This window comes from Plecotus auritus (genome assembly GCF_963455305.1).
Source record: "Plecotus auritus genome assembly, chromosome: 1".
NCBI classification, from domain to species: domain Eukaryota; kingdom Metazoa; phylum Chordata; class Mammalia; order Chiroptera; family Vespertilionidae; genus Plecotus; species Plecotus auritus.
The window spans coordinates 38,614,308-38,627,443 of record NC_137770.1 but is presented as its reverse complement, the minus strand read 5'-3'; the positions used below and the strand labels follow the sequence as shown (position 1 = coordinate 38,627,443).

Sequence of the window (13,136 nt, the reverse complement as noted above, 5' to 3'; positions counted from 1 at the left end):
GACCAGGTCTCATGCCTCCCTGAGGAGAGGGACTTAACATTACTGTAAGGGTGGTGTCAGGAGTCCTTGGCCCAGAGTACCTTCCGTGTCTCTTCTCTAACTCACACTAAACTTTGCCTGAAGACCTGGAAAACAGTTATTCAAACTAAGTATGTACCTGTTCAACCTCTTCTCTTTCAGGATTTGCCAGAGTTATTTCAATTGTGAGAAGGTTCCAAAAAATGACTGAAGATATATTTCTTTTTGGGCAATGTCTTTTAATGTCATTTGCATTTTCTGTATGGATGGCACTAAAAGGTTGGCTGCTTGTAAGGGAAGTTCTGCAACCTCAAATGCCTATCTGTGGTGATTGAGGTGGGGAGACATTTTAAGAGGTACCACATTTACCTGTAGTTGTGAAGACTGACTTTAAGGGTATTTCTGTGAGATCAGCAGAGGACCGGAGTACATAGAGTGCAGGTGGTTGCTGGTGTCTTGCAATACACAAGTACTCTTTCCTGGTGACTATGATGTCTTACTCTCATATCCTTTATGAAAGACCTGCTAGGTGATTCAAAAAAGTTGCATTCTTTTTTTTTTTTTACAAGCTTGTTAAAAAACAAAACTTGGCCTCTTGGAAGAGTAAGAGCTTTGATATGACAACAGAGTTGTAGCTTCCTATGTTTGTGTAACCTTCCCATTTACTTTGTCTTTGTACAATCTGAGTGGATCCCTTAGAGGCAGTGAAGATAGAAACCCAGAAGGGGAATATGACTTGCATTTCTTTCAGTTTCAGCTTAAATTTGTTTATTGACTTAAATCACAGACTAGCAACAGGTCAGCAGACCCAAGGGCACAGGCTGTCTGGCGAGGCTGTGCATTCTTTGGTGGGGAGCTCCGATGACACTTTTGGTTTGGCTCTTCTCCCAGATGATCAAGACGAGATGTCTTGGCTTCCAGACTGGTTTCTGTCACGTGAACAACACAAACTTCCTAACTCGAGAACTGTGTTGTGTTGGCTTTAGGGATTTAGGCCCTAAACCCATGGTTAAAGAACTGAGTCATGACAGACAGTCATGGCCAGCTCTTTAGGGTGAAACCAAGAGGTCTCCTCCTTTGCTCTTTACATAAGCGAGAGGGTGTTTTTGGCAGGAGTCTGACTTGGGCTTGGAGAACCACTGTTAAGTATACGCTGGTTGAGGCTTGGTCTGGCTGGAGGGTGTGCATGGACTTCACTTGGGTTGCTTCCTCCCGTATCTAGGGAGGAAGTGGGAAAGGAAGGGGCTTGGTTCTGGCTTACACTTTGCACAACCCTGCCTGCACTGATGCGGAGAGGACATGGAGGAGGGAGTGCATTTTGCTTTGCTTTTGCTACTCTGCTTCAGGCCGTGCAGCGGAGGTGTCCTCAGGGTTCCGATGGCTTTTTTGCATGCTTGGTCTCTGGTTTTCTCGTGGATGGTGCGGTGCCTGCCTCATTTTCCTTTTGCATCAGAAAAGTCACTAGACTGACAGGACTAACTGCTGGGAGAATTTCCAGAAGCCACTCCAAGAAATGCCCTCTTAGAACATCCTTTTGGGACCAAGTATGTGGGAAGAACTGTCCCTGCACTAGACACACTTACGCCCTTTCCGTTTCCTGATGGTGACAAAGTTGAAACTTGCAGGGAAAATACATCCTCTTTCAAATGTTTCTCCTACAACCTTTAGACTGTATCCCAAGATTATTTTTAAAGCTCCAAATAGTATTTGGCATCTGGTGTACTTGGGAAATGAAACCAGACATGAGGAATGTGAGAAGGGAGAGAGATGGCCAAGGAAAGAAGCAAAGCAATTTTTTCCTTTCACATTCTTTTTGATAAGAGAATCTTGGTTAGCATTATCGTGTTGTTGAAACCCAAATTGCATGTCAGGGCCTTTTGGGAAAATGGAAAATGTGGGGTGAAATGCAGCTCTGAAAACAATAGGTATGACGATTAAAACTGAGGGTTCCCCTAACTATTCTAGTTGCTCTTAAGGCACAAATTTTCTTCCTTGTCCCTCTTTTTGTGTCTGTGACATTGTTTCAGTGACTCCAGAGACTACGTATAATAAAGAAACAATGACAGTATTTTAGTGTTGAAATTATAATTGGAGAATTAAATGTGAATTACTGTCTATCTTGATTAAAGTAATAGAAATGGGGCATGACATAGATGGTGTCCTGTGTACTCTGAGAATACATGCAGAAACTCTCAACTGTTGAATCAAGGTGGTGGCTGGGAGGAGCTCATAGTCTCTCCTTCTTCCCTACCTCCAGCATCTAAGCTGTTGTTTTCCATATAACCATTTTGGTTAGAGGAGAACCTTGGTGACTTAGCAGGTGAACACATATTTCTCTGTCTGGACAGCCATCTTATAAATGTATGGCAGAAGTCTCTGCTGAACCAGTTTAAATTATATATACATATCAATGCAAATCTATTTGTGAACGTGACCTTCCAAGTTTCCCGTGTATATTTGGTACTGATCATGTGTTGCTTTCTGGAAAACGAACTGTACATGTCACACATGTACTGTGACTTGGCATTATCAATGGAAAATGTTAAGGAGCTTTTTCTTGTGAACTATAAAGTTGTTTTTCAATTTTTTTATTATCATGATTATGATTCTCTATATTTCTTAAAATTTGGTTCCCATTTTTTTACTGTTGCCACATTGAGAGTCCTGTTTGTTTTGTTAAAGATAGTACAAATGACTCCGACTTTGAGCTAGGCCACAGATGGATTAAGTTTCTTATTCTTTGCTAAGCAAAATGCACCTGCTCCAGAATCTTAAGTAGCTTTTTAATTGCTTCCTTGTGCATGGCATAGCAATAGTCATCTGTAATGTTGAAGATGGATTATATTTTGGATGTCCCAGAAGTGACTTTTCCCCCCTGCAACAATGCCAGAAGCTGAGATTAGAAGATGTGTTCTGGTTGAGGGCCCAGCTGTCATGGTGGAATTAGTCCTTTCCCTCAGGCTGATCTGATTATAAAGGGGCCAAGATGTGGAAACATAGGCTCCTGGTTTCAGTAACTGAATTCCCTCTTCACTGGGCAGACAGACCAATTTCACTGCTCCCTAAATGTTCCTCTGAGGCTGTGGTCTCCCTGATCCGTGGGTCTTCTTCATCTGTTTCACTAGCACCAAACACAGTGTCTGGCCTATGGGTTGAGGAGGCTCAGCTATGCTAGCAGAGTGAGTGAATACATTGTGGGCAGTGTTCACTGAATGTAAGGAACGGGGAAATGTCTCAGAGATTCAGAGACATTTCCAAAGGAGCTTACTTGAGGATGGGTGGAAAAACAGGCACCAGTTAGTTCAGCCAGAAATAAATTCCTCTTTCAAGGGAAGCTGCAAATACCCCAAGGATGAAGTCTGTTTGTGAGACTACTGCCAGTGTTAAAGGCTTGACAAGTGGCTAAAGAACACTTGGTGATCTGATTGGCCTCAAATTGGCAATTGCGAAAAACAGATCTACAGGCAACTGTGGGAAGAACACCCCATCACACAACCCTGAAGTTCAGAGACGATATCCTTTGTTCACTTAGGCGTCTGTGCTTTTGCATTCAACAAACATTTATTGAGAATATACTGTGTGCCAGAGAGTGAATGAAACGTGGTCCCTGTCTCAGGAGCTCATAGTTTAGTGGCATGATTTTTTGAAACAGCAACAAAAACACCCATTCAACTATGTATATAATGCTAACTATGTAGAAATAAATGTGTGACTATCTCTGAGAAACTTAAGACTCATAAAACAGCAGTATCAGAGTAGGTCTTGAATGGTGAGTGGAAGATAGTCAGGTAAAGAAGGAAAAGAGCACACTATGCTGAGGGGGCTACAGAGGTGTGGGCTCAGAAGTATGATTTGTCAAGGTCTGATGATTGCATGCACAGGGGTGTGTAGGGGTTAGGAGGTGGCATGTGGGCACACAGTATTCAGGGTATTGGGACACAAGGGTAGAAAATAAAGTAGGCAAGGGCCAGGCCATTGAGGGTCTTGTGGTCCATGCTGGAAAGTTGAACTGTATCCAAGAGACAATGCAGAGATGAGTGGCACAATCAGATTTATGATGTGCTGAGAATAAATCCCAGACTCCTCACTCTGGTATATGAGGCCCTGGGGTCTGGGTGCCTGTCCTCTCCAGCCTCTTCTCTCTTAACACTCCTGTTATCCACTATGTTCCAGCCGCACTGCTCTTCCTTCTCTAACTCAAACACGCCAAGTTCCCCGCCTGCTTGAGGCTTCTGTACACACTCCTGCCTGGAATCCTCTTCCCTGACACTTTCAGGGCTAGTCCATTTACCCATAGGTCTTCATTTAAATGCCCCTTTCTGGAAAGGCCTTCCTGATCACACTATCTAAAGTAGCCATCTACGCCAGTGGCGAGCCGCGGTTTGCCACTCTGTTGACTAATGAGTTTGCCGACCACTGGACTAGACTAAATGTTACCGTGTAGTTGGAAGCTGTGAGGATTAGGCAATTGTGGCATATTGTGTGCAAAGAGGTAAAGGGTAGTATATGACAGTGGTCGGCAAACTCATTAGTCAACAGAGCGGCAAACCGCGGCTCACGCGGTTTGCCGACCACTGATCTACGCCCACCACCACCATTTTCATTCACTTTCTTCTTGCATCCCCTATAACACTAACCAAAATCAATACTTGTTTTAGTTTACTTGATTTTTTTCTGTCTTCTCCAAAGTAAATAAGCCCTCTGAGGTTTCATTAACTCATTTTGATCCCTCTTTCCTAGCCCAGTGTTGAACATGTAATTGATCAACATTTGACTTCATGAATTAAATGGGTGAATATGATGGACTAAGGCAATTTTAGCAACCTTCAACCCATGGGCCCACATGGGCACACTACCTGTTTTTGTGTGGTTCACGAGCTAAGAATGCTTTTTACATTTTTAAATGGTACAACAAATTAAAAAAGCTTAATATTTTGTGACATGACATTATATGAAATTCAGATTTCAGAGTCCACAAATAAATTTTATTGACACACAGGCATGCCCATGTTCACAGATGCCTGTGGCTACTTTCATGACAAAATGAGTTGAGTAATTGTGATTGAGTTTTAATGGCCTCAAAAGCCGAAAATATTTAATATCTGACCCTTTACAGAAAAGATTTGCCAGCCTCTAGACTGGTGAACCAATAGTCAGAGGAGTTAAGAAGCTGTTGCAGTCATTCAGATGGGAGATGGCGGTAGGCTAAACTAAGGTCATGACCTTGAGGTTGAAGAGGGTGGGGACTGGATTCCAGCCTATTAAGCAAGCAGGTTTCCTGACTTCTGCCAAGCTTCCCTGTCCCACTCCCAAACAATTGGGCTTTTCTGAATAAATATTTCTTTGCCTTTACCAGCAATTCAAGTCTCCCTCAAAATTTTTCTAATTGCCATGCTCCCTCCCAAGTGTCCTCTTAAGTCTCAAATGTGAAATGGGGATAATGAAATGAAGTGTTGGGTGTGAGGTGCTTACCAAAATCCTATGCACAGGCAGTTGCTGGGATCCCTCATTAGTGAAGTGCTAGAGCAGCCAACTGGTTAGACTATCTACTGCCACTAAGGGGTCAAGTGGGATGATTCCTTTGGCTTCCTGTTTTGGTCTTTGTCTAGGAGACTAGGCTCTGAACAGTGGTGTTCCAGACATGTGTTTTAAAAATGGTTGCTTGTTGGAAATCTCAAATCTATGCCATCATTTGCAGTTTAAGTTTTGGTTTAAAAGAGGACTTTGTATTTGGATTTCTACAAAGGAGCTAGCGTCAAACTTGGCCTTTGGGCTTTACTAAGGTCTTTAAACACAAATCATCTGTTAAAGGCAATATTTTGTCATTAAAATGATTTCAATTAGTTTCTTTTTTTTTTTTTTATTCTTCACCCAAGGATATTTTTTTTCAGTTTCTTTTTTTTTAATTTAATAAATCTTTATTATTCAGATTATTACAGTTGTTCCTCTTTTTCCCCCATAGCTCCCCTCCACCTGGTTCCCACCCCACCCTCTGCCCTTACCCCCCCCCCAACTGTCCTCATCCATAGGTGTACGATTTTTGTCCAGTCTCTTCCCGCACCCCCCACACCCCTTTCCCCCACCGAGAATTGTCAGTCCACTCCCTTTCTATGCCCCTGATTCTATTATATTCACCAGTTTATTCTGTTCATCAGATTTTTTTATTCACTTGATTTTTAGATTCACTTGTTGATAGATATGTATTTATTGTTCATAATTTTTATCTTTACCATTTTCTTCTTCTTCCTCTTCTTAAAAAATACCTTTCAGCATTTCATATAATACTGGTTTGGCAGTGATGAACTCCGAACTCCTTTAGCTTTTTCGTATCTGTGAAGCTCTTTATCTGCCCTTCAATTCTGAATGATAGCTTTGCTGGGTAGAGTAATCTTGGTTGTAGGTTCTTGCTATTCATCACTTTGAATATTTCTTGCCACTCCCATCTGGCCTGCATAGTTTCTGTTGAGAAATCAGCTGACAATCGTATGGGTGCTCCCTTGTAGGTAACTAACTGTTTTTCTCTTGCTGCTTTTAATATTCTCTCTTTGTCTTTTGCTCTTGGCATTTTAATTATGATGTGTCTTGGTGTGGTCCTCTTTGGATTCCTTTTGTTTGGGGTTCTGTGCGCTTCCTGGACTTGTAAGTCTATTTCTTTCACCAGGCGGGGGAAGTTTTCAGTCATTATTTCTTCAAATAGGTTTTCAGTATCTTGCTCTCTCTCTTCTTCTGGCACCCCCATAATTCTGATGTTGGTACGCTTGAAGTTGTCCCAGAGGCTCCTTACACTATCTTCATATTTTTTTATTCTTTTTTCTTTTTGCTTTTCCAGTTGAGTGTTTTTTGCTTCTTTGTATTTCAGATCTTTGACTTGATTCTTGTGATCCTCTAGTCTGCTGTTGGATCTCTGTATATTATTCTTTATTTCAGTCAGTGTATGCATAATTTCTAGTTGGTCCTTTTTCATATCCTCGAGGGTCTCACTAAATTTATTGGCCTTTTCTAGAAAATTTTTGAAAGACCTTATAACTGAACTCTATATCCAGTTGTTTGCTTTCCTCCATTTCTTTCATTTGTGACCTGTTTCTTTGTCTCTGCATTTTGGCTGCTTCCCTGAGTTGACAGAGTGGCTTTGTATGCTAGGTGTCCTATAGGGCCCAGTGGCTCAGCCTCCCCAGTTACCTGAGGTGGACACTCTTGGTGCACCCCTTTGTGGGTTGTGTGCACAGTCTTGTTGTAGTTAAGCCTTGATTGTTGTTGGTATCACTGGGAGGAATTGACCTCCAGGCCAATAGGCTGTGAGGATCAGCTGTGTCTACACTGGGAGAACTTCTGTGCTGGAGACACTCTTATGAGACAAGACTTGCAAAAGCCTCTGTGCTCAGCTTGGATGGGGCAGAGTCTCAGGGAAGAGCAGACAGCATTGATTTCCCATCAGCCCTGCCCTAATAGGCCCTGTATCTCAGAGTCCCGTGGTAATCACTGCAAGCACCTCTGAGAGAAAGCTGCCCTCGAGTTTCGCCCGCTGCCAGACAGTCCAGTTTCTCCCCAAATGAGTCTGAGTCCCCAGAGTCTCACCCAGAACTGGAGTTCAGTGCAGTCGGGAGCTTTTTCTCCCTCCCGGTTGCTTGAGAAAGCCAACCGCATACTTAGTTGCCCGCCCTCTCCGCACGTGCGCTTCGGTACCTCTGCGTTCCGCAGTTCCTCTGAGTCTCAGTGTGCTTTTCTCTTTCCTGACAGTCCAGTTTCACCCCGTATGAGTCTGGGTCCCCAGAGTCTCGCCCGGAACTGGAGTTCAGTGCAGTTGGGAGCTTTTGTCTCCCTCCCGCTTGAGAAAGCTAGCCGTGCACTCAGTTGCCAGTCCTCTCCGCGCGCGTGTCTCAGTACCTCTGCCTCCTGCAGCTCCTCTGAGTCTCAGTGTGCTTTTCTCTTTCCTTCTAGTTGTAGAATTTCCACTCAGCCAGCCTTCCTGTGGTTCTGGATGATGTCCGTTTTGTCTTTTAGTTGTAGTTTTGAAATTGTTGTGTGAGGCAGCAGTTCAGGTGTTTACCTATGCCGCCATCTTTGTTTCTCCCCCAAGGATATTTTTCTATTGATTTTCAGAGAGAGTGGAAGAGAGAGGGAAAGACTGAAGCATTGATGTAAGAGAAACATATTGATTGGTTGCCTCCTGAACATGCCCTGACCAGGACCCAGGCCAGGGAGGAAGAGCCTGCAACTGAGTTATGTGTCTTTGAATGGAATCGAACCTGGGACCCTGTGGTCCGCAGGCCGATGCTCTATCCACTAAGCTAAACCGGCTAGGGCTCAATTAGTTTCTTAATTGTAATAAGCTCTGTATCTTAGTACACATCTTAAAAACTAGCGAAGACTCTCATATTCTTGGTTTATAGAACTATTGACATTTTTTTTAAGACTTAAAAAATGCTTTGGACTGATTTTTAGATTTTAGCATTTCCTCTGCACCCCTCCTCAGTACAGCCAGAATGTAACATAACTTGCGTTTAACTGAAACAACTTGTACATTGCAAAACTAAAGCAATTGTCTTTCTATTCATTTCCCAAGTACTTTGGTTATATTCCTATATGTGTGAGGCACTAATCAACACTAGTGGTGGGCACTTTTCTTTTTGGATTTGACACTTCAATGGTGGAAGAAAGACCCAGATCATAAATTACTCTGTTGGCTGTGCATCATGGGGTCACAAAATGCTGAGGGCACAGACCTCATTTCAATGAGTAAGTTAGTACATGTGTCCCGTGTACTGTCATGTGCTGGGGACAGAGCAATGAACAATATATGCAAGACCCTTGCCCCATGAAATAACCAAATAAGATAGTTTTGTTGGTGGTGATGGGAACAGTACCAGGAGTTAGACCAGTGGGGCCAGACCGGACCTGGGTTCAGCAAGTTGAGTCTAGCTAGGAAAGAATTCAGAGCCAAGATACAAAATATAAGAGAACATTTATTTAGGAAATCACAGAGATGGAAGAAATGAGTGGTAGAAGAAATGGCTTAGGAAACAAGGTACAGAGGCAAAAGAAGGGCCCTCTAGTTTGGGAATGAGGAGGGAAATGGTGACATGCCTAGAGGGAAGGAGATGGAGATGGAGAGGAGGGGAGACCGATGGGTTTGCTCTGTGGAGGGAGAGCTCCCTGGGTCCTCTGTCCTAAAGGTTTTAAGGGTGGAGATTTTTATGGGAGGTCCCAGAGGAAGATCTTAGAGTATTCAACAGCTTTGCAGGTGTGTCCTTTCAGGGTCTAGGTCGGGGCCATGGCAGGGGGTCATTATCCAATGCAGCTGGTCCTAAGGTCAGCTAGGGCAACCCTTGTCTGGTTTTGTTGCTTTTCTGGGCCTGGAGCTGAAATAGAACTAAGGTCTACATGTATCTCTAGGGAGGAAAGATCAGGGGGTCCAAACCACTAGACTAGCAATATGCTAGGTGAGGAAGGGTCACCCTGAGGACGAGGTCTTACCCTACAATTATCCGTTCCTAGGCACCTGAGGCTTTCCACCCTGGTGACCTTCTGTACTTGGCCCATCGTCCTTGCTCCGCTAATATCTGTCTAACTGCCTACCACAATTTCAAGTAGTGGTAACTGCCATGAGAACACCCAGGTTAAAGGGATAGAGAATGACTGGGGCATGGGAGGAGGACTGTTGCATATAGGTATGTCTTCTCTGAGAAAGTGAAATTCATACTGAGGTCATAATGATGAGGATGAGTTACTGTGCACAAATATGAGCCAGAACATACCAGTTAAGGGCACAGCTGATGCAAAGGTCCTGAGGTAGGAACCAACATGGCCAGTGTAGTTGAAATGCGGTTACTCATAAAAGAATGTTACATGGTGAGAAGAGACAGACAGAGGCTAGATTTTGGAGACCCTTGGCTGCTGTTGATGGCCTTTGCATAGTCTTATAATTACAGTGAATAGCCACAGGAGGTTTTCATAAAATAAAATTAATAACTAATCATTCAAGATCCAAAATGGATCAAAGCAAGCTGCTGGAATTAGCACCCAGTGAAAATCTCTACTTTCTCCCCCATCTCCCATCTAATATTTGGGATACCTTACACCTTACGTAGAGCCAGGGACTTCTCACTTCCATCTATCCCATTCACAGACATTAGGAAGTTCTTCCTTATGTCTTCTTATAAAAGCTACTCATTTGTTTTAAATTTAACCTTGGGGATGACACAGCTCTGTTTCTCTTTCTGAGTATCAGTCCTGAAACCAGTTCAAGGATAGTGCAAACCTCTGCCTGCCCCTCAATTCTTCAGTTCCTATTCAGGATGTGCCTGCAGTAGTGTTAGCCCTGCATCAGGGCATGCTGACATTATCAGGATGGTGACACTAATAACATAGTCTGATTATCTGCAATCTACTCTCTGTGAGGGTGCTCAGCATTCATTGTAGTTTCTTCAGCAAGGTCGCCTGCCCACAACTCTTAAAAAATGAAACAAATCAAGACTCAACAATTTGTTTTCTCTCTCTCTCTCTCTCTCTCTCTCTCTCTCTCTCTCTCTCTCTCTCCCCCCTCTCTCCCCTCCTCTTTCTCTTTCCCTCTCTCTCTCTCCCTCTCTCTCTTCTCCCTCTCTCTCTCTCTCTCTCCCTCTCTCTCTCTCCCTCTCTCTCTTCTCCCTCTCTCTCTTTCTCTCTCCCTCTCTCTCTCTCAGAAGAGGCTTCTAAATGTGGGATAAATCCAGGCTCCTCACCCTGGGCTGCAGCTTCTCCACACCAGCACCCCTCTCTAGTTTGACTCTCCATGGCTCCTCCCTGAAATTTACACCACTTTTTCTTCCATGTTCCCTCCACAGGTGATTTTTCCTCCTCTGCCCTTATAAATCATGAAGGGCCAAATCACACACCCTTCCTTTTCCTTTTTTCTTTCTACTCTGTCTCTTTTTAAAATTTGAAAATAGACAAAAGTTATACATATGTGTGTGTGTGTGTGTGTGTGTGTGTGTGTGTGTGTGTAAAATATAAAAGAATGTTTCCTTTCTTCCTTTTCCCAGTCCACTTTCTCTTTCAGAAACAGGAATGTGTTGTGTATCTTTCCAAGCCTTTTGCTATGCATTTACATATAAGTAATTTGGGTTTTTGCTTTTTTCACTTGACAGTCTATTTTTGCAGGCCAATACATGTAGTTTTAAAAAACTATGCAATCATTAAAAATGGGTTTTTTTGGGGGTAAGAATTCCAACCCAAAGGGTATAAAGTGAAAAGGAATAGTTCTCTAATTACCTATTTTTATTTTGGAGGTTATTGCTGTTAACACTTACATCTTACTAATAAAATCCTAGGTGGTCCTCACGCCATCACAATCCATCACCAGGAGGCAGGGCCCTGTGGCTCCATGCGGCCTGGAGGTGGTGCATCAGGGCGGCACTCTGGGACTCAGGGCGTCCTGCACCGCGGGCGGGGTCCCGGGTCTCGCCCAATTTCGTGCACTGGGTCACTAATATATTCATAAATGCTTTAAAACATGTAATCCTATAATGTGGTATATATATAATATAGCATCTTGAACATTTTTTTCATATCTAGATACATAGATGCCTGTTCTTTTTAATGAGTACAAAGCATTCTTTATGTGAATATACCATAATTTATTTAACCATCTCCCTATTGGTAAACTCAATTGTATCTTTTATGTTTGAAAATATCTGACCCTTCTAGCTCATGTTAAATCACACTTCCTTTGTTATAAGTTTAATTATTCAACACTAAACATTAACTGAGTACCTCCTATCTTCCCAGCACTGTGCAAGGCACTAGAGCCGTCAAATGCTTAATACTTTGCTCCTTCCCCCAATTTGAGTTATCATAGTCTAACAGGAAGACACACTCCTAAAAAACTAAGAGAGAAAGTGACATGAGCTGGACTGCCTTAGCTGTATATTATTAGTTCTACTTGGGGAAGGGAAAGTTAGAATTGAACTATAAAGGATGAGGTCTTCTGGGGGCAAGGAAGAGACAGGATTCATACACAGAGAATAACAACAAAATGGTTTGGCAGGAAAGAGAATGTGATGTACAAAGAATGGCCAGTAGCCCAATGTGACAGCAGCGCCTGTGGTGGTGTGGACTGACTGGCGTTGTACTGTTTGCCCAGCAGTTGGCCATAGGAAACATTCAACAATTGAATAGAAGGACATGTGCTCTTTGCCCAAGTGGACTCCAAACCCCCTTGGGTTACTCTCTATGCCCTGCCATGCCTCCAGTGCAGAGGGCTCTTTCTTGAATTGGTCGGATTTATATATATATATATATATATATATATATATATATATATATATATATATATACACACACACACACACATACACACACACTAGAGGCCCATTGCACAATATTCATTCAGGAATAGGCCTTCCTTCCCCTGGCTTCACTCCCAGCTGCCCAGGAGCCGGCACGTCCCTGCTCCCAGCCCGCCTGGAGCCAGCAAGTCCGCAGGAGCCGGCAAGTCCCCGCTTCTGTCTGGAGCACCACTCCAGTAGCTCCCTCCGCTGTCCCCCTTTCCCTCATAGCAGGCACCATGCCCCTACTGGCTGGTCCCGCCTGCATATGCGAATTAACCTCCATCTGTGTTTGGTTAATTTGCATACTCTGATTGGCTGTGGGCGTAGCGGAGTGATGGTTAATTTGCATGTTCCTCTTTTATTAGGTAAGATATATATTGTATTTTCTTTGCACTCTTAACCATGTCATGTCCCTCTTTTTGCAGCGTGTAGTCACTCAAGAAATAGAACAGAATTCAGCCATGGCCCCAAGGAAGAGAGGTGGACGGGGGATTTCATTCATCTTTTGCTGTTTCCGCAATAATGATCACCCAGAAATCACTTATCGGCTGCGAAATGATAGCAACTTTGCACTTCAGACCATGGAACCAGCGTTACCCATGCCCCCTGTGGAGGAGCTGGACGTCATGTTCAGTGAACTCGTGGTAAGTCCCAGACTTCCATCCTAACAGTGATTGGAGCTAGGAGGGAGAGGAGAGGATATGAGTGGTTTGGTTTTGTTAGCCATGGACTTGCCCTGCTTCAGTGACATGACCCCAGTCTGTCCCTTATGTCTTCAGCCCCGCTGTTAGCACTGAGCCTGTGGAAAGAGAG

The 13,136-nt window shown here is 43.5% G+C and overlaps 1 protein-coding gene across 5 annotated transcripts in view; it reads left to right on the top strand.

The window, feature by feature from the left end:
- The window catches only part of DAAM1 (dishevelled associated activator of morphogenesis 1), a 181,938-nt gene that overhangs the window by 57,163 nt on the left and 111,639 nt on the right, over positions 1–13,136 (top strand). For all 5 annotated transcript variants that reach the window (XM_080671981.1, XM_080671982.1, XM_080671979.1 and 2 more), the window contains one exon: positions 12,749–12,967. In XM_080671981.1, the coding sequence (XP_080528107.1) occupies positions 12,785–12,967 (183 nt within the window). In that variant the 5' untranslated portion in view covers positions 12,749–12,784. The remainder of the gene's footprint in view (positions 1–12,748; positions 12,968–13,136) is intronic.